The sequence below is a fragment of the Macrobrachium rosenbergii genome, chromosome 59 (genome assembly GCF_040412425.1).
Source record: "Macrobrachium rosenbergii isolate ZJJX-2024 chromosome 59, ASM4041242v1, whole genome shotgun sequence".
In the NCBI taxonomy this organism is placed as follows: Eukaryota; Metazoa; Arthropoda; class Malacostraca; order Decapoda; family Palaemonidae; genus Macrobrachium; species Macrobrachium rosenbergii.
The window spans coordinates 29,063,384-29,084,613 of record NC_089799.1 but is presented as its reverse complement, the minus strand read 5'-3'; the positions used below and the strand labels follow the sequence as shown (position 1 = coordinate 29,084,613).

Here is a 21,230-nt window from a genome sequence, read left to right as displayed (position 1 = left end):
CATGTAAACTGTGACGAGAATAGTATCTTTCATCGTTTAAATTATGCATTCCACATGAATAATTATTTCCTAGGCAATAATCTCACTTTTACTGTTTCAGGTCCGGTTTTGATGCATTATGTATATTTCATGTGACATGCCTCTCGGCGTCTCTCCCTTTCTGCAGGAATTCCGACTCCATATAAGGACCATCGGCAATGGGAAAAGAAGTCTGGTTTTGTGGTGAAATCTCAGTACCGCTTACAAGAAGTGAGTATCAACAGCATTTGGTTAATATCATTAATCATTTTCCAATCCACTTAATTAATAAATCATTTCCAAGGTTACTAAATACATAATTGTGCATGAACAGGCATTCGGTTAATATAACTAAATCATTTTCCAACCCACAAAACTAACAAATTATTTCCAAATCTACTAAATCCATAAATAATTTTCCAGTCCACTAAATTGATAAATCACCAAAGCTACTAAATACGTAAATGTGCATGACCAGGCATTCGGTTAATTTAAATATATCATTTTCAAATCCATTAAATTAACAAATCTTTTCCTAATCAGCTAAAAAATGTAATAGTCTTCGTAATGCACTTCTATATAGGTGATTTTCACGGAACTGACACCAATTTCCCTTGAAATCTAGAAAGTCACCTCCCGTCACTGTCCATTCAACTTATACTTGCAGGGGCGGGTCCAGCCTTCTAAGCTGACTCTCTTCAAAAACTTGGAAACGAATTGGAACAAGCATCCAGGGGCCATTGACTTGAAATTCAAGCTTCCAAAGAATGTTGGTTTCAACCTCCCACCGCAGACCCCACACTGCAGCAGTAACTGATCATGATACAGAGCCAGTGGTTTTTCGTCGCCCTGGGAGAGAAACGAACCCGCGACATCTGAGTGGCATGCCACGACACTAACCACTATACCAGCATCCGTACAAATCACGGAAATATTACTCCGACATAATTTCATTAAAGAATGAAAATTGTTGCACTGGAAATGTAGACGAAATAAAAAGAGACATAAAAGCGCACAAACAATATATATACACAAATGTATATAAAACATATATACATAATATATGTGTATACATGTAATTATATTATATGTGTGTGTGTGTGAAGATACAAATTCAGTTAAGTTATGTCACCTGACATAGGGTGGTTTATGGAAAATTCAAGACGAAAGTCACTGACCCACTCCAGTTTTAACAACTGAATCGAGGATAAGCTTTGATGTGTAACGGTCTTACAAAATACCCCCAAAACAGCCGTGTCAATTTTCCGTTGAGAATTGACAGAATACCACTACATTAGATCAAATCAAAAGCTATTGCGTGTCGTTTTACCTATATCATTACGTCAAGAATCGATCTGTTTGACATAAAATATGTTAAGCATAATGTCAAGCTCCAATGAAACCAACCCCTGAACTAAATTCTTAACATAAAGTTTTAGGAACAAAATATTGAACGGCTGTTGTTCCTTTCCACCGTAAATCCATTATCTCTCTTTCACTTTTACGTACTATTCTTTAAGAACGTGGATAAATAATCACGGAATTCGTTATGGACATTGTAAACGAGTTTCACGTCAAACAATAATTAAAAGAATATTTATGTTAGGCTTAGTTGGTGTAGCTTTCTTTATTTGTTCATTTTCCTCCATAACCAGATTCTTTTATTTACTATTTTACTTACTTGTTTACTGAATTTTATACGAAAAACCACACTTCCTTTAGTCTAAGTGCTTTCACAAAGCTTCATGAAAATTAGTAGTTCAACAAAGATGGTTAATGTTATAATGTGAAGTGCTCCATGACAAACGTAGTCATGCCAAAGAACCATAATTTAACGTTACATGTCGGATACCCTGAATATTAAGCCGCAAATTCACTTTCTTCTTGGTCTTTATTGTAAAAATCTGTTCATTAAGTGAAGGCACGTGTGAGGCTACCAAGCTAATTGCTGTGTGAGCGTGTGTTTGTGTGCACGCAGGCTGATTTGTCTAGCTTTCAAAATACTTTGCTTATAACTGGCTTTTAAACTTAAAATCTAGCCCTACTTCTCTGTACAGGGACTCATATCCATTCCAATAAAAGCTTATCAGAACATATTGTTTTCTACATCTTCGATAAGATTTTTTTCGTGACGTTAGACAAAATTATAATGGATGAAATGAGAATACGACTGGGTGAAGAGTGGTTGTGGTATGTATAGGAATGGGCTTATGAAAGAAAAAAATTAATAACCAAGTATACAGGTTAATACGGATAAACCGCTACTGTCCTTCTCTATCTATATTAATGTCCACTATATAATTCTGATTTGCATTTTCTGCAGTTTCTCTTCACTATCCCAAATTTTTACAGTATTATTCGCAAACATCAACTATTCCAAGCACCATCCATAGAGATACTGAACAGCCTTGTCTAAGACCCACTTTTACACCAAACCCGTCACTCTCCCGTTTACTAATTTAAGACACACGTCATTAATATCATCAAAGCTTTTCACTGCTCTCAATAACTTATTTTTATACCATGCTTCCTCAACACCCTCCACATTGCGTCTCTATCATTTCTATCTTAAGCTTTTTTTTTTTTTTTTTTTTTTTTTTTTTAACTGCAAGCCCCATACAGCTTTTACCCTTTCCCAAATTTCTCACAATGAACTACTGATCCACATTCCCTCTTCCTTCTCTAAGCCCAAATATACGGGTCCTCTGCTAGCAACACTTCTGTAACCTGCCTTGCTTTCTCAATCCAAGACTAGCCATACAGTGAACAATGTTATACCCTTGTAATTCTTACTGTTTAAACATAACCTATTATCTATACCCTGAGTCCTCTGCTTGAAAGTCTCGATACACACACACACACACACACACACACACACACACATATATATATATATATATATATATATATATATATATATATATATATATATATATATATATATATATATATATATATATATATATATATATATATATATATATATATATATATATATATATATGATGTAATATGCAGTTGTGTGTATGCGTATGTGTGATGGCGAGTATATGTGCATATAAATTTACATCCGTATTAGTAGCTCAAAATATCCTATATATTAATGCCTAATGATTCATAATAGTGTCAAATTCCCCTGCTTTTGTATATTCTTATTCCAGTAACCTTCCGAGTCGCTACTCCTTCGAGATTAGGATAAACATTAAGCTGCCGGTGCCGACAGTCTTCGAATAAGAATAAAAAATAGGTTAACTAAAGACACTGACTTAACAATTAAACATATAAACACACTATAGTTTAAAAGATGCGCCTTCAACTCGCACCACACGTAAAGTTTTCTGGTCTAACTGTAACCAACTGCCGCTCTCACCACTGTGATAACGGTCTTTAGCATTGGTTGGTGGTCACCCACCCAAGTACTAAACAGAAGAAAATAGTTTAAATTTACGAATCGGAAGATCGGCTACAAACGCACGAGTTTTAAATCAATGTGAGCTAAAAAGTTTACTATAAACATTTACATATAAACTTGTTACGCCCGGAGGGGGGTAGCGGCGTTAGTGTACCTCACGTGGTGTACTGTAGGCATTACTTAAGGGTCTTTGCAGCGTCCCTCTGGGCCCTAGCTACATTCCATTCCTTTTACTGTACCTCCGTTCATATCCTCTTTCTTCCATCTGTCTTTCCACCATCACATAAAAATTGTTTCATAGTGTAACTGCCAGGTTTCCTTCCGTTACACCTACCAAAACTTCTTACTGTCAACCTCCATTTCAGCGGTGAATGACCTCATAGGTCCCATCGCTTGGCTTTTGGCCTAAATCTTATATTCTGTCTATCTAAACTTGTGATGAACGTTAGAAATGTACTGTAGTGCAACGAGCAATGGGTCAGAATGCGTCCTGAAAGCCAACAGCGTACGAACCAAAGTGGCCCCATCACAATCAAAAGCTCCAAAATTTGCAACACGCCTTCGGAGTCTCGTACGAGCGGCAATGGGCCTGGATGAGGCTCGAAACCCAGAGGGAGGAGTGTGTGAGCGAGGTTGCTTTAAAAAAATAAAGAGATGACTGAAGAAGACCGAATAAATAATTGAATAATTAGTGAAAGCGGAAATGTAAATGAGAGAGAGAGAGAGAGAGAGAGAGAGAGAGAGAGAGAGAGAGAGAGAGAGAGAGAGAGAGAGAGAGAGAGAGAAGGTGTAAAGAACGATTTTGCAAACTGGATGTGTGGATACACGGTAAACTGCATGGTTAATGAGTTAACACCCTAACGAATAAGACAGCGAATATGTCGAAAAGCCAGAATAAATAAATAAAAATGTACAAAATCCAGCGGCTTCCATCTTACATGCAAAGGCCGGTGAGAAGGCCAAGTCTGTGCCCTTACCAAGCTAAAATGGGCAAAATATCTAGAGGTCCAAGAACTAAGAAAGCGATTAAATCCTGAAATAAACGGACTTCTACAGAAAACATGCCTGTCAACCTATACGTCACCCTTTACCACAGGGAAAACCTCTGAAAATGGCCTCGATATAATGTCGAAACCGGCAAAGATTTATACCCAGTGTGTCAATTTCCTTGCGGTAGAATATGACGCATAAATCACGTGTCAGCGTGACTATAATCATCAATCTGTACAAGATACGCCCAGTTACCCCCATTCATCCTACACCGTTTAAGCTTTCATTATTTTATTAGACTTTTTTTTCTGGATGATATTTTATCCCTTAATCTCCGAGATGAGCAAGACACTATGCATAATTTCTTCGGAATTCGACTGCCATCCAATCTTCTAAGATGGCCCCGCCGAATGAGAGTCTTTTCCGATTTACATGGATATATTCTGAATGTACCCTATTCAAGACAGCTAAATTTGCCACTCTGCCACATCAATACGTTCTTTTGCTCAAACTACCTGTAACATATTCCAAGGTTTGCTTTCGTTAGGAAGTATTTTACAACCAAATGTTACGACTTCTGAATAACAATTCTAATTAGCATCTGTTTTAAAACACCACACTCAATTGATGCCATAAAAACTACCGTAAATAACAACAATAAACACCATCGTCTTTTTGCCCATGTGTTAAATACCTTCAGGGTGAACTATTTCATTTTATCTCACGAATGCAACATTGATTGCTTCATAAAACGATAAAAAAATCATCAACATTATGACAAATAATGGTAAATCGAGCCATCCAAATACCCACACTTTGAGAGAGTTATCTGAGAAAAATGTGTTGACGTGGAAAAAGGATCCTACCCAGAAATATAACAGAAATAAGAAGCAAAAATAACAGGGCTCACAGCGTTATCGCAAATACACAGCAACAATGTCTTCCTCCTCATGATTACACTGACATTGTCAACATTACCACCACTGACAAAATCATCACAGCCTTGTCTCGCCCCGCCCCCCAACCCCCTCGCATCCCTACCACCTATAAGAAAATCATCCGGAAGGAAGTGCCTTTACATCACGGTTTCGAGCGCTAAAAAAAAAAAAAGTTAGTTCTCTTATAACAATATCAAGACGGCCCTTATTAGTACAACGCATGTACTTTAGTTTTTATTTATTATAAAATTTCAAACAAAGAATGGCTTAAGTTGGGTCGATATCGTACTCGGCTAGCACTCTGCTAGGCCCACGCTCGATTCTCCGGCCGGCCAATGAAGAATTAGAGGAATTTATTTCTGATGATAGAAATTCGTTTCTCGGTAAAATGTGGTTCGGATTCCACAAAGCTGTAGATCCCGTTGCTAGGTAACCAACTGGTTCTTAGCCACGTAAAATAAGTCTAATCCTTCGGGCCAGCCCTTGGAGAGCTGTTAATTAGCTCAGTGGTCTGGTTAAACTAAGGTATACTTAACTTTGAAATAAATAAACAAAAGAACGGAATCCTTTATCTTTCTTTCATTCTTCCTTTCTTCTCGCGTTCCTGCGAGCAATCTGGTCATCGCATGAAGCTTTAGAAATGTGTGCTCACATTACTACCTTGCAAAGCTACAACGATTCCCTTTAGTATCCATGTTTTTCAATTTTGTTTTTCTTTTAAAATTAGAACACCAATGATTAGCGTTGTTATAAAAATATTTATGAATTTATCATAGGAATATATAACAGATAAATCTTAAAGAGAATATCCTCAAGAATGATTATAGGTTCAGTCTACGTTGTAATGGCTTTAAAGCAATCTGCGATTTGATACTTTTTCTACAGAATTTCAAGCTCATTTCCTGGTGAATATACTTTGAGCGCTTACTCGAGTTTTAAATGCTCATAAGTGAATGTTCTTCTTCATTCTGCTTACAAATACAAGTTCTTTGCTTTGTTAAACATTGCCGCCGCCACAATATTAATTAGTATAATCATGTCCAACTCTGCATTTAGACACTCGTATACACGAAAAGCATGTCATGTGATTTTGTAGTACAGTAAATGTCGTCAATTTAAAAAAATTACATTTAATACATTTATACGTATATATATATATATATATATATATATATATATATATATATATATATATATATATACATATATATAATACACACACATATATAGATATATATATGTATATATATACACACATATATATATAAAATATATATTATTACATACACATTACGTAATCTGAGGGACGTGGTGACCCTAACACATATCATGAATAAGGATCAATTAATCAGCTCATGTTTGCTTGGTCCATGGATTGCTCCCAAGCTTACCGCCCGCCAGTCCACCCAGATGTAAATAGGCACCTGCCTCTGCTGGGATCAAGATGAAAAGGCGTGGGCCTTGCAGCCTCACTCTGGACAATTACTGAAAAGCTGCTAGAGGATAAATTTTATATATATATATATATATATATATATATATATATATATATATATATATATATATATATATATATATATATATACATCTTACGTGTGTGTATGTGTGTGCGGATCGTACCCGAAAGAAGAAATCACCTACCGTACGCATAATATTCTCATATTCTGACAGGCTCACATAACCCAAGTGGCGGCATCTCGTTTGAATCCATCAGCTCCTTTCAACGGAATGGGAATCGTCCAGTCCAGTACACGAGGCTGAGGAAGGCCACTACCTACTCCCTTCCTTACCTTCCTCATGATAAATTCAGGTATCCATAAACTTTTCAAATGTACCTTCGTGTTTGTCCCAGTGCGGGGTTTGGTCAAATATTCTTTCTTTTTGGTGTTTCTGTTTGGAAACAGGTGAATTTGTTGTTTTACTTGTTTCTTTCTCCCGAAATTCTCTTCTCTTTGTTCGAATTTTTTAATTAGTTTAATGGGCATCTGGTCTTATTTACAGTTAAGCTGATTAACGTTATCAGTATTTACTAGTTGGAAAGCAATTATACATCTGTTTTAGATAACAACTACCACCCCAAAAAAGCTCGTAAAACTGGTAAGCAAACAAAATGTTTAACAGATTCGTTAAAAAGAAACGAGTTCAATTCTTAAAAATAATAAAATCAGCATATTACACTGTGCAATTCTAAAAGCAATAAAATGGAAACGACCATTATCAGTAAAAATTATTCAACAAATTGCATTCCATTTACGTATTTCTGAGACCGTTTCAAATATAAAACTACAATTTTATTCGCAAATTTTCAGCTACAACTAAGACCCTGGAAAAAAGATGACTTATGAGTGCTCGATCAGGAAAATGTAAAATTTCTGTTCACCAGTCTATATATAATCACAAACTGATTAGGATTGCGTTAGACTCACACCCTATTCTTGACTATTACCCATTTCAGTGACCGCAAGTCATCGTTTCTTAAATATCTTTCAAACTAATTACTTGATCGAAATGGTACTTTGACGCAGTGTACAAGACACCTCCCGCTAATTTTAGGCAATATAGCGCATTGTCAAACAGTTATAGTTATGGCATTTACTCTTGACTTACATGGTGTTGCCAAGCATCGCCAAATTATGCATTCGAACGTCCTTTATCCCCACCCCATCCCTCCGTCTCCCTTCCCCTCCTCATCCCTCCCTCAACCCACTTTCCTGGTCTCCCCATCTCCGCCCCCCCTTCCTGTCTATGGGGGATAGCGGACGTCCGATAGCGTAGATTAGTCCTGCTGACTTATGCAACTTTGACTTTAAAAGTCAAGGGTAAACGACAATGCACTATATTACCAAAAATTAGAGGGGGGGGGGTTGTCTTGTACACTGTCAAAGTACCATTCCGATGAAATAATTAGTCTGAAAGATATTTGAGAAAAACGATGACTCGCTGTCCCTGAAATAGATAGTAAAACTTCTTGTACCTTTACCATCCACAAAGTATCTTTGAGTAGTCCTGGGTTTTGTTCAAATGCGGATGGGCAATGAGTTTCCTATCGATATATGTTAACGCTGGCCGCTACCAATTATCCGTATGTGAATATCAATATGCACGCTTATGAGTGTGCAGGTTTCGATGTCATAATATATATATATATATATATATATATATATATATATATATATATATATATATATATATATATATATATATATCGAAACTTGTACACTACACTTATAAGTGCGCGTACTGATATTCACATATGTACATAAACTGTTTAATAGAAATTTTACATTTTCCTCATCGATCACTCATATATATATATATATATATATATATATATATATATATATATATATATATATATATATATATATATATATATATATATATTTATATATGAAACATTGGTATACGTCTTCCTGCAATTTTTGAAGGGGTCGCCCCAGAAGATGCTGGAGCCCATTTACAAATGGGTGAGCTTGTGGTCACAGCACTCGTCTGCCAAGCACTGTACCACTCTGCCACAGCCACCACTGACTGACAATTCATTAGGTAACAGGGAAGGTTTTGCCGTGTTTCAAGGGAAGCTTTCAGTAAAGGAAGAAATTTCTTCTATACTTATAGGCATAGGAAGGCTAGAGCCAGGCATGGTTGGACATGCAATGTGGAGAGAGATGAGGATGTATGGTGCAGAAAGCAGTTACCTGAGACAAGAATTAAACATTTTAAGTACTCTTAAGATGAGATATTAGAAACTGAACACAGGCATGAGTAAGGTTGTGAGAGTAATTGGAAATTACGAGGATGGAGCAGTGTTCATGGAACCTAAATTTTGAATGTATCAAGGGTAAGTTAAACCAAATCTTTAGTGGAGTAAGTGTGGATGTTTAATGCAACTGAAAGAAGGATGGCTGAAACTGTCAAGGTTAATAGTTTGCATACTCAGTGTGGAATAAGACGGGTAGAAATGTCGAGAAATGTGGAGTTTCGTAAAAGGTACGAGAAATATGGAGTTTCGCAGAAGGGTAAAGTGTGAAAATATGATAAAACATGACTCTTAAGTGTTTTGAGGTGGTGGTCTTGTGGAGCAATTGGGTCAGTGAAAAGGATGTATAATTAAGATGAGCCAAGAATGAGACGGGGAGGAAAAGTTGGGAAATGTTGGGTGGTTAGTGTGGGAACAGCTTCCAGAATGAAGGAGCCATTGTACACAAAACAAGTAAGAATTGCGCCGAAGTTTCTTCGACGCAAACGAGTTTTCTGTGCAGCCGCTACAGCTTGTAATCAAGCCATCGAAAATCTATCTATCTGTCGGTGGTCTCCGTATAATGCTGTATGAGCCGCCGCCTATGAAACTTTAACCACGACCCGATGATGGCCTGTCCTATATCGTTGCCAGAAGCACGATTATGGCTAACTTTAACCATAAATAAAATAAAAACTACTGAGGCTACAGGACTACAATTTGTTATGTTTGATGATTGGAGGGTTGGATGATACCAATTTGCAGCCCTCTAGCCTCTCAGTAGTTTTTAAGTTAAGTATACCTTAGTTTAACCAGACCATAACAGCTCTCCTAGAGAGGGCTGGCCCGAAGGATCAGACTTATTTTACGTAGCTAAGAACCAGTTGGTTACCTAGCAACGGGACCTACAGCTTATTGTGGAATCCCAACCACATTATACCGAGAAATGAATTTCTATCACCAGAAATAAATTCATTTAACTCTTCACTGGCCGGTTGGAGAATCGAACGCGGGTCCTGCACAGTGCTAGCCGAGAACGATATCGACCGGTCCGAAAAGGAACTAGTAGTTTTTAAGACCTCAGGGCGGACAGAAAAAGTGCGGACGGACAGACAAAGCCGGCACAATAGTTTTCTTTTACAGAAAACTAAAAGTGAAAGAATGTGATGTGTGAAAAGGGTTCGACATGCGATAGAAGAGCCTTCTGTGTAGGCTCATGAAGTGGCTGATCTGGAAGTTTTCAGCGCAGGTGTTCATCCAGTATCCTTTACATTATAAGGTTAAGCGTGGCAGTGGCCGATGTCAATTTCTCTTTAATGCAGAAATGGCTTAATGTTGAAGTGTGTACCTACGTACATACACACACACATATACTGTATATGTATGTGTACGTATGTATTTATGTATGTATGTATGTATGTATGTATGTATATATATCCTGATCAGATTTGTTCAACCACAATATGATCAACATTATCCTTTTCATATCTCCAACTTGCACTACCCGTTATTCTCTACAAGGTGCGAACATTAACGTAAATATTAGTTTTCACTGTTTAACACGAGAAATTAATCCCAATTACTGTCAACGTCAACCCATTATCACAGGCGCCACAACGATAACGCGCTAATTATATTCATATCTTCCCTACATTCATCACTGCCGGCGGTAACGTGAGGAAGTCATCAAATATTCACAGGTCTAACCAGCTCTGGAGTTCTGCTTCAGCTCCCGTTTTCCTTTCTTCCTTCAGGAGATAGGTCTGTTGCACCCTTCTGGGTTAATTTTCAGCTTTCTTCTTTCTCCCTTCTTTTACAGTCTGGGATAGAAAATGCAGGGTACCTACAGAAAACGTCAGCATTTAACAAAAAACTGTGCCAATTTGAACAAAAGACAGTATCGTACTTCAATATGACTTCCTCGAATGTTCTCCCTCGGAACGCGACAACGAATAATATTCCACAAAAAAAAGCAGAAAGTGGCAGCACTGGCTGCCCAACACTTTAATCAGAATTCCACGCGGAAAAGTCTTTCATTTCGGTTACGACCGCAAATGACAGCGCATGCAATTTATTTACTTTTTTTTTTTTTATTTTTAGAATGTGCCTGCGAAGATTCTCCCCAAGCGAGAAATAAATGCAGAAAAGAACGATACACGGCCCTTCCTCCCCATCCCTCCTCTCTTTCGCGTTCCAGCGAGCAGATTCTTCACCGTAATGGGGGTAATATCGAGCTTTACAAATGAGCACGGGGAGTGTTCGCTGGAAACATCGCTTGATAATCTTCGGAGAGTGAACAAGTCACACAAAGTGTCTGCTTCTTTTCTTGTTGAAGAGCCATTCTTCTGAGAAAACTCGTCAGTGTTGCAAACAAACCTAAAATTACGAAGGAAATGTGAAAGACTGTAACGAATCTTGTCTTGTACTCACATGTGACGTTGATGACAATGTGTTCTTGTAAAGTATGGCGAGGCAGAGCAGGATTCATCACCCTGCACGTCACTCTGGCACCGTTGTCTCTCCTGCTGACTTGTTCCCTCACTTGGCTCACCCCTCCGACGCCCGTTACGGCTTTCTGCAGAAAAATATATTGAAACCCTTCAGTTTCGAATGTTAACAGACATTACAAAACTTATATATATCTCTGTACATGTTTACACATACAAATGCATACCCACACACACACAAATATATACATGTGTGTATATATGTATATGTCTACATATATATACATATATATATACATACATATATATAAATATATATATGTATGTATGTATGTATGTATCTATATATAGGAAACAGCCTATTTGATTGAAGTGAAAGCTGGACACATAAAGCTGCAATATCAACATGAAAGGAATGCGACAACCAAGATTGTATGTAACCAGTTAAAAGGTCTGTCAAAGGAAACTCAAAGTTTACATAAGTGGACTTCAGAGTGTACTTTAACCTACATGAAGCCAACGAGCTAGACGAACTTTTTGAACTGAGGCATAGTAGTAGTAATAGTAATAGTAGTAGTAGTAGTAGCAGTAGCAGAATAAATTCATAAATGTATAAAGAACTCAAGGAAACACGAATAAGCATGCCGCAGAAAATATATCAAAAGGAGTGAATAAACTGGCTGAATATTTATTTCGTTAATTCCAATTAATCTCAGACCACCCTTTACCATAAACGTCGTTTCGAACATTTCTATCATTAAAATAAACCTTCTGAACACATTACGTTTTCTTTGCATCCACATTTTGATTTATTTTTTGATTTTGTAATGTCAAATAACTTTCGTTTCATTGAAAAAATCAAATCGCCGAGGAAATCCCGGATCTAAAAAAAAAATTTTTGAAAAACTTCCCCTAACTCTGATGTTTAACGATTTACACCTAAATCTATCCATGGAATGATCTGCGGAACGAGCAAGGGCTCTCTGGCGTCACTTCCAGGAATCAGCATAACATAATGTACATCTGTTACACTGATGGGGTAGAGGTCGTATGTAGCTAGTTTAATCGGAATAACAGCCCTGAGGTTGTTATTACTACATTCTGATGTAACTGGACGTTACTCTCATCTGCGGCACGTCATCTCCCCTTACCTGCAGATACTCTAAATGTTACTCAACATGCATGCTGGTTATTCCGTTCAAGATGCTCTTCTGAAAAGTTTGTCTTGTGATTCTAAATCTCCCTCCGTTCTTTTCTCTCAAAACTTCTGACTGCTCCACACTTTTCTTTTTCATTCCCTCCAAGTAATCAAACCACCTCCAAATACTGGGATCCAACTTTTCACTAATGCTGAACGTTTTACCAAAAACCTTGGTCAAACCTCTTTTCATACTTCTCCACACAACCTATGTATATAAATTTTCTTCACATAACTAAGTAAAATTTCTTCACATAAACTATGTAAAATTTCTTCACATATGCTATGTAAAATTCCTTTTGTTCACATATACTATGTACAATTTCTTCACATAAACTATGTAAAATTTATTTTTTTCACATATCCTATGTAAAGTTTCTTTTCTTCACATAAACTATGTAAAATTTCACCTAAAAAGGCTCCTTTCCATTCACGTTTAGCATCCAAACTTCACTTCCTTAAAAGAGATTAGCTTTAAGAGTAACTTCAGAAAATGCAGCTTTGCTTCCCTAAAGAATGTCCTACTCCATCACAGATTATATTTACTCTTATAAATATCTTTATGAAAAAACCTGCATTCTTCCACAATCCATTTTAGCATTAACTACTACATCATCCTGGCCACTATTTATTTACTTTAATAACCCCAGTCTTGCGAACTTACTCATACCACTTCCTCCCACAAATACTCAAACTTTTACCAGTATCTGCAATTTCCTGCTACTTTATAAAATGCAAACATTAGTCTCATAGAGAGACATAACCATACTCGTCTCTTCCGGAATGGTTTCTTCTCTCCATCCACAAAAAATGATTTAAGTCATGCCATAACACACCTCAAATACCCACTTTTATAACCAACCAAATACACTTTCGTCTACCTATTCTAACATAGGAAGTGTTCTCATCCTAATAATTTCTACTCACTCTCTACAATACATCTTTACCATTTCACGTGGCATTTTTGTTAAGTTACATGATTTAACTTTCTGTGGGTACATCAGCACTACAGAGAGCTCCTCTATTTACTCTGAAATTTATCAGCTGTTTCACAAAAAGGTCTGCATGTGTATGTATGTATGTATGTATGTATGTATGTATGTATGTATGTATATATGTATATATATATATATATATATATATATATATATATATATATATATGTATATACATTTATAAACGCATACATACACACACACACACAAACACACACATATATTTATATGAAATACAAAAGTATTACGTCGTGCTTCTTATAAATGCTAGGTGAAGTCCACAATGAAATTCTTGTTACAAAACATAGTGTATAAAAAATATATATGTACAAAGCTTATAGCTTTTGTCCAATTGCTGTGGACTTGATCATAAAAATGGAGTGTGCTCCATTTTAGCGATCAACTTCACACCATTTGGACGAAAGCTACAAGCTTTGTACATATATATTTTCAATACACTATGTTTTGTAACAGGAATTTCATTGTGGACTTCACTAACACACACACACACACACACACACACACACACACACACACATATACATATATATATATATATATATATATATATATATATATATATATATATATATATATATATATATATACACATACAGACAGATATATTCAGTTATGAGATAATATAACGAAAAGTGAATGGAGTGTGGAATTGTTGACCTTTACTAATGATACAGCACTGCCTGTGGGTGGTGAAATAAAACTGTAGCAAACAGTGGAAGAGTTTGAAAATGTTTGCAAGAGAAACGAGTAAAAATAGGGCCGAAGTTTCTTCGGCGCAATCGAGTTTTCTGTACAGCGTATAATCAAGACCACCGAAAATAGAGCTATCTTTCGGCGGTCTCGGTATAGTTCTTTATGAGCCGCAGCCCATGAAACTCTCAGCCGGCCATGGTGGCTTGTGTTGTTGCGTTGCCAGAAGCAAGATCATGACTAACTTTATCCTTAAATAAAATAAAAAAAAAAACTACTGAGGTCTGAGGGCTGCAATTTAGTATGTTTGATGACTGGAGGGTGGATGATCAACGTACCCATTTGCAACCCTCTAGCCTCAGTAGTTTTTTAAGATATGAGGGCGGACAGAAAAAGTGCGGACGGACAGACAAAGCTGGCACAATAGTTTTCTTTTACAGCAAACTAAAAAGTTGAGATTAAACGTGAGCGAGACTTAGGTTATGAGGTTACACGGAAGCAAAGAAGATGGAACGATGAACGTTAACATAAATAGTGAAAGAATGGGAACAGTTCATTCGTATATGCATTTGGGGTCAAATGTATCGGATATAGTTGGACGTGAATAGGCAAATAAAAAAAAGAAAGAGTACTAGGATGTGTGCAAAAGACTGGGAAGAGATTTGACTTATCTATGAGCCAAGTCAGGAATGTATGAAGGAACTGGTTAGTCACTACTCCCGTATGGAAGTAAAGTTGGATGCTAAATGAAGATACAAGAAAAAGATGTCGAAACTTTTGAGATGAAGTTTGCACAATATGTGGCATGAGAAATACTGGGAAATACGAAGATAATTTGGAGAAATGGTAAAAGGCTGGCGTAGATGAAAGGGTACGAGTATATCAGAGGGTCTTGAGATGTCTGGTCATGTGACAAGACAGGATGACATGCTGCTGAAAAGTGTATTTAATTCGAAAATGTTAAATGGAGGGAGGAGAGGAAGACCAGGAATTGTAAGACAGATGGCGTGAAAGGATTACTGGAGGAGAAAGGCATTAACATCCAAGAAGACCAAAGTTGCGTGCAAAATAAAGGGAAATGATACTGTGTGTGTGTGTGTGTGTGTGTGTGTGTGTGTGTGTGTGTGTGTGTGTGTGTGTGTGTGTGGAGGGTCTGATACAATTATGATGTAGAACTTTTATGCACAGGGCTTCATTCACTACTGATAAAAAAGCATCAGGGTAGCTATGTTGTTTTTTATTTGGGTACATTACATATATGTGGAAAAGGTTTGTATAAAAATATCAACCTGTAATATATATATATATATATATATATATATATATATATATATATATATATATATATATATACATATATATATATATATATATATATATATATATAATATATATATATATATATACAATATATATATATATAAATATATATATATAATATATATATATAAATATACATATATATAACCAGTGTGAATGTGCTTCAAGTAATGACAACATTCAATATCAGGAGTGTTTGTGTGCTGTATTGTGTATCTATGCATGCAAATATATGCAGAGAGAGAGAGAGAGAGGAAAACAAAACGCTCAACGCACTGCCAATAATGCTTTTCATAACGCCAAGGCAAGAAGACAAATAAACGCAATCAGTCCCAGCAGCCGTTTAAGAATTCCAATTTCTTCCCCCCCCCCCCTGAAACGACGCGTATGCGGGACGCGGGTAATGGCTTTAATGGCAAAACGTCAATGTATGATCGTTAAAGTGTGAATTAAAGCCGAAGGGATACATACACACACACAGACACACACACACACACACAGCAACAACCCTGGGGACAGAGCGTCGTCGCATCAAGCTCGAAAACTGACCGGCATATTGCCAACAGGTTTCCCGAATAGAGGCGGTTTTCGTTTGCTTATGGTAACGTGGCGTATACATGCATGAGCAAATACATACGACATACATATATGCACCTATACATGATCCTTTCTTTGTTTGAAAGGGACAAAATATTATTTACTTGTGCGTAAATGCACATTCTGTTTTATATATATATATATATATATATATATATATATATATATATATATATATATATATATATATACATGTAACACAAATATATGTATATATATAATATTCTCTATAAAGGAGGTGATCCAGGTGGTACCCTTCCTATCTCATCCAGAGTTTGGGGGCAGATGTTGCTGCCCCCCGGTCCTTCACAAATCTGGCTAACTACAAGGAACCTAATTCACTGCGTAGGTCGACAAAAGAACAGAGGGAGTCAACATCCCAGCTTGTTTGTGAATCGTACCCGGGTCACCCAGCTAGTCGGGGTGTACCATAAAAACTAGGATACCATGCCCATTTATAAGAAAGGACATCTTTCGAAAATTCAGACAGATCCTTGTCACACTGAATCTGCTGAATGAAAGTAACCAACAACCTTATTTAAAATTCACAGGTAACATTCTTGAAATATTATAGAATCCTTTTTCTACAGCATGACTTCCTTTGTTGAACTACAGAGAGGCCACCATTCATATAAACATTTCAACACGAAAGCACAAGGGTTGAAAATGGCTGACGAGCAAACATTTAGGAATTTTACTTCCCATTGTAAAAATGAGCCGTAAGCACTAAATGAGAACACCAAAGGTGAACAGGAAATTTATGAAATAACTCCAGTGTAACTCATTCAAAACGAGGTTAAAAAACTGAAACAAATACCAAGTTAAAGAATCTGCACTCTCAGGGCTGGCCAGAGAGGTTTGGTTTTAATACTAAAATTAAAATCTTAATAAATGATCCCTTTAAAATATTATAATTGTGTAAGTTAAACTTGTTGAATAGATTTCTTATTTTGAAAAGTCGATGAAAAATGACCGACGAAAACGAATGTCCTCTAGGTGTACAAACTCCAATGCCCAAAGTAAGTATCCATGTATATGTAAATCAGAATATTATAATGAGTCACACTGAAATGTTAAATCCCCATATCTACAAACACGATTGGGAAGTCTGAAAGAGTAGTCAACAATATAAGACAAAATCTGTTTTCTTAGGATATGTCTTTCATAAAATTTTTGCTGCTCAAAGCAAGATCCAAGCCCAAATTAACAGCAAAAATTGAGACTTAAGGCGAGGAAAACATTTTACAAACGGCAGAATAATCTCTACGTGAAGGGTGAGGTACCAGGGTGGAAGCTTTTGATAAAGAGGAGGTAACTGGTGAGTAAGTCTCATGAAGGGAAAGTCGGATGCACTGCTGCTGGACAGATATCAGCTGATCAATCATCCACGTGATTAAAGCATAATTCAGGGTTATAAGCAGGGTCACAAGTAAGAGGTTTTTCTTACAGGAACCTTCACCAGACCCTGAAAAAAATCTTGTAAGATTTAAGAAGTACATCGTAGCTCTAAAAATCCGAACTAATGACTCAGGAAAAGTGTTAGGACAGCTGTAAAAGACAAACCTTACATAAAAGCATTAGAGCCTACCTTCTTGGGTTAATTTAAGCTGTTTTTATTAGCGCACTCTACGAACTTTGCAACTTCGCAGTTCAAAATGATAAAGGAGCACGCTATATTTGTAAAATTCCAAAGATTAAAGGATCACCTACGGAAGGATTTAGAAACAAAAAAACCTGGAGCTATGAAAAGCCTAAGAAAAATGAGCTTCTCGAGAACAGTTCGGCAAAAGGGGAGAGATAACTGTCAAGAGGGGAAAACAAAAACCCGATTGCACAGGACATCTGTGCAAGGGAGCTAATGAAGAAGTTCCGTTTTGCCTCTGTCCCCTGCAGGTGAAAAGGCACCGAAGATTAAAGCGACCCTTGATTCCATGTAGGTTTCCTAACCTCAACAAATGAAGACCAAGCACGCTAAGCAAACCATGGCTTTACAAGGAGAGGGGTATATTCTGATTGAGAACACGGCTTATGTCAATCTGAGTGACACAATACGTCACGTTAGTGGTCCTGGGAAATGGAAAAAAAAAAAAACAATCCAAAATCGATTCACTCCCCTCCCCCCCGCCCTTCCTCTCACCACGTCCCAAAAATATTATGTGGCACACTTGCATCGCTTATTCGAAATATAAATCTTGTGAAAATTTCTAAAAATATTTCTTTATTTTTTCAGCAGAAAGGAGCTACCTCTCAACACAAAAAATATATATCACATTATTTAAACAATGTGAAAACCTAGGACAATACTGGGAGTGATTATATGACTCAGTGAATGAATGAAATTTGGGCCATAAGGCCAGGGATTGGTGACTGGGAGGCCATTCAGCGACGAGAATGATTAAGTACTAATTTTTTTACGGTAAAATAAGATTATTGATCAGCATGTTAATGTACCGGGCATTTAACTGTATTATATTAACATTCATATAAAAAACGTGAAAAGGTTAATTACAATATTAACGTAACTATATATTTGTTAAAAATATATTCATGTTAACTACATTTTCTACTCTAAGAAATACTTGAAGGACAAAATGAAACTATATTAAAAGATAACTACCGATACAAGCAACTATTCTTAGAAACAAATCATGGTAACAGTAACTAAAAGTCTCAAACGAGCACCACCTTGAAAAACTGTTTTGGAAAAAATATTTCCCTGCAGCCAGTATACAGATATTCAGAAATAATATTTCTCCATAACCAGTAGACAATTACTCGTAAATAATATTTCTCTATAACCAGTAAACAATTACTCAGAAAAATATTTCTCCATAATCCGTAAACAAATTCCTTGAAGTAATATTTCTCCATAAACATTAAACAAATTTCTAGAAATAATATTTCTCCATAACCAGTATACAAATTCTCAAATATATTTATCCATAATCAGTAAACAATTACTCAGGAATATTATTTCTCCATAACCAGTAAACAAATACTCAGAAATCCATGCATGCGGAAGCTTAATTTCTCGGGGTACGCTAACCTTATCCATCTCAATACATCAACAAAATATAGAACGTCGACTCGATCCTTCAAAAAGGCCAAGTCAGATAAAGCCATTCGGCAACAGCTTTAAAACTCGCACGTTTTACACAGCGCTTGCACAAAAATGCATGCGCATGAAGTCTTCTGTAATAGAGTATACTGAATGAGAATACTGATCGAAGACATACAGCAATTTCATTATGAAGAATACTGACATAGAGCTGAACGATTATTCTTTATCGAAAAACCGATACGACGGAGAACTATTATTCTATCCAAACCTAGAAATGATAGCATTTCTAGGAGCACTGTTTAATTAAAGATAGCAGAGATTAATCTCGAAGGAAATGACAGTCCTGCATGATATAATATAGAAATAGTCGGGGCATGCAGAAGCAGAAAGTGACTGATTGAAATCTAAATCTTGGCAGCCGGGGGAAAGAAAGTCACAATGCCGCGCAACAATAGACGTCTACAACAGAGTAAATGTCAAAGGCAGAGGAATTATGGCGGTATGGACCTCCCATAAGCAGGAGACATTTGCCGTAAGAGTATCCTTACAACAAATAGGCAGGCAACTTGCGGCTGACATAAATAAGGCGGGCCTACAGAGTAAGTATAAATGGGCGAGAGGGGCACCGATTAAATGGAATAGTTCCGTGATTGAAGTACATTGAGAATAGATAGAGAAATGCCATATCATAAATGTCCACAAAGTATTCCAAAAGGTGACAGATCACTCAACAACTGAGTTTTAAGTCGGATAAAGAAAAGGTCCTGAAACATCCAACCATAACTGTTTATATTCTGAAGAGGACTTAGCTATTTCATCAAAGTGATCTCCTCTCCAAGAGCAGTCTGACGTAATCTGAACATCGAAAGTTTTGACGTGAGGGGCTGAATTACACTTTTATCAAACATTTCCAGAGAACTCTAAGACTGAAGATCAAAAAAAAAAAAAAAAACGAATTAAAGTTTGTATTGAAGGCACTGCACTTCCTTAAGTTATGGGATCCCAATTCATTCATGCTCTGGCGAAGTAATGAGATCCTGTTTCTTTTATATTTCACAAGACCAGAGTCGATAAAGAGAGAGAGAGAGAGAGAGAGAGAGAGAGAGAGAGAGAGAGAGAGAGAGAGAGAGAGAGAGAGAGAGAGAGAGAGGAATCAATGGAAACTGGGAGCAGAGAGGTGAAGTATGACGAAATCTTGGGAGGTGAATCATGAGCAAAATCATGAATAGGAGAAGACGTAGACAAGAAAATCCTTACTAGTGGGAAAGAAAACAGCAGAACTTTGGCTGCGTTCACACAGGCGCCGGTTTGGCAGCCACAGGAAGGAGCGAGCTTACACACACACACACACACACACACACCGACTGCAGAAAGAGGCTTACTGGTGTGCGAACCTTAAGTTGCGTGGCAGCAGAATATAATGTAAAATCTCGGATTTATGGCTCTTAGGAGTTGATAGCATTTATCAGTGTTTTCAGCTTTTTTTCTCTGTTGATTTTCATAATCTCGATGTAGAGTGTACTATCCTTACTTACAGCACATTTGGCTACACTTTTTCTTTAATTTTCCAATATTTGCTTAAGGTTAAAGACCTACGCCTACTGATTAATGTAGAAAGGCCAAAATGAATAATCAATTTGCATATGTCTCCTAAACTGTAATTCTTCTTTACAGCATTGTAAGTCTGGTGCGATGCATTATTTTTTTTTGTCAACTACAAAATTTTCATGGAAATCCGCATGTTTATAGGTTGAAAAGTTCATTTTTTTCAAACATTTACAAGAGATTAGTTTTTCAGTAATTG

General features: G+C 36.7%; 1 protein-coding gene across 13 annotated transcripts in view; it reads right to left on the bottom strand.

Moving 5' to 3' along the window:
- The window catches only part of LOC136837493 (uncharacterized), a 1,465,013-nt gene that overhangs the window by 192,625 nt on the left and 1,251,158 nt on the right, over positions 1 to 21,230 (bottom strand). For all 13 annotated transcript variants that reach the window (XM_067102285.1, XM_067102289.1, XM_067102292.1 and 10 more), the window contains one exon: positions 11,528 to 11,672. In XM_067102285.1, coding sequence (XP_066958386.1) covers positions 11,528 to 11,672 — 145 coding nt within the window. The remainder of the gene's footprint in view (positions 1 to 11,527; positions 11,673 to 21,230) is intronic.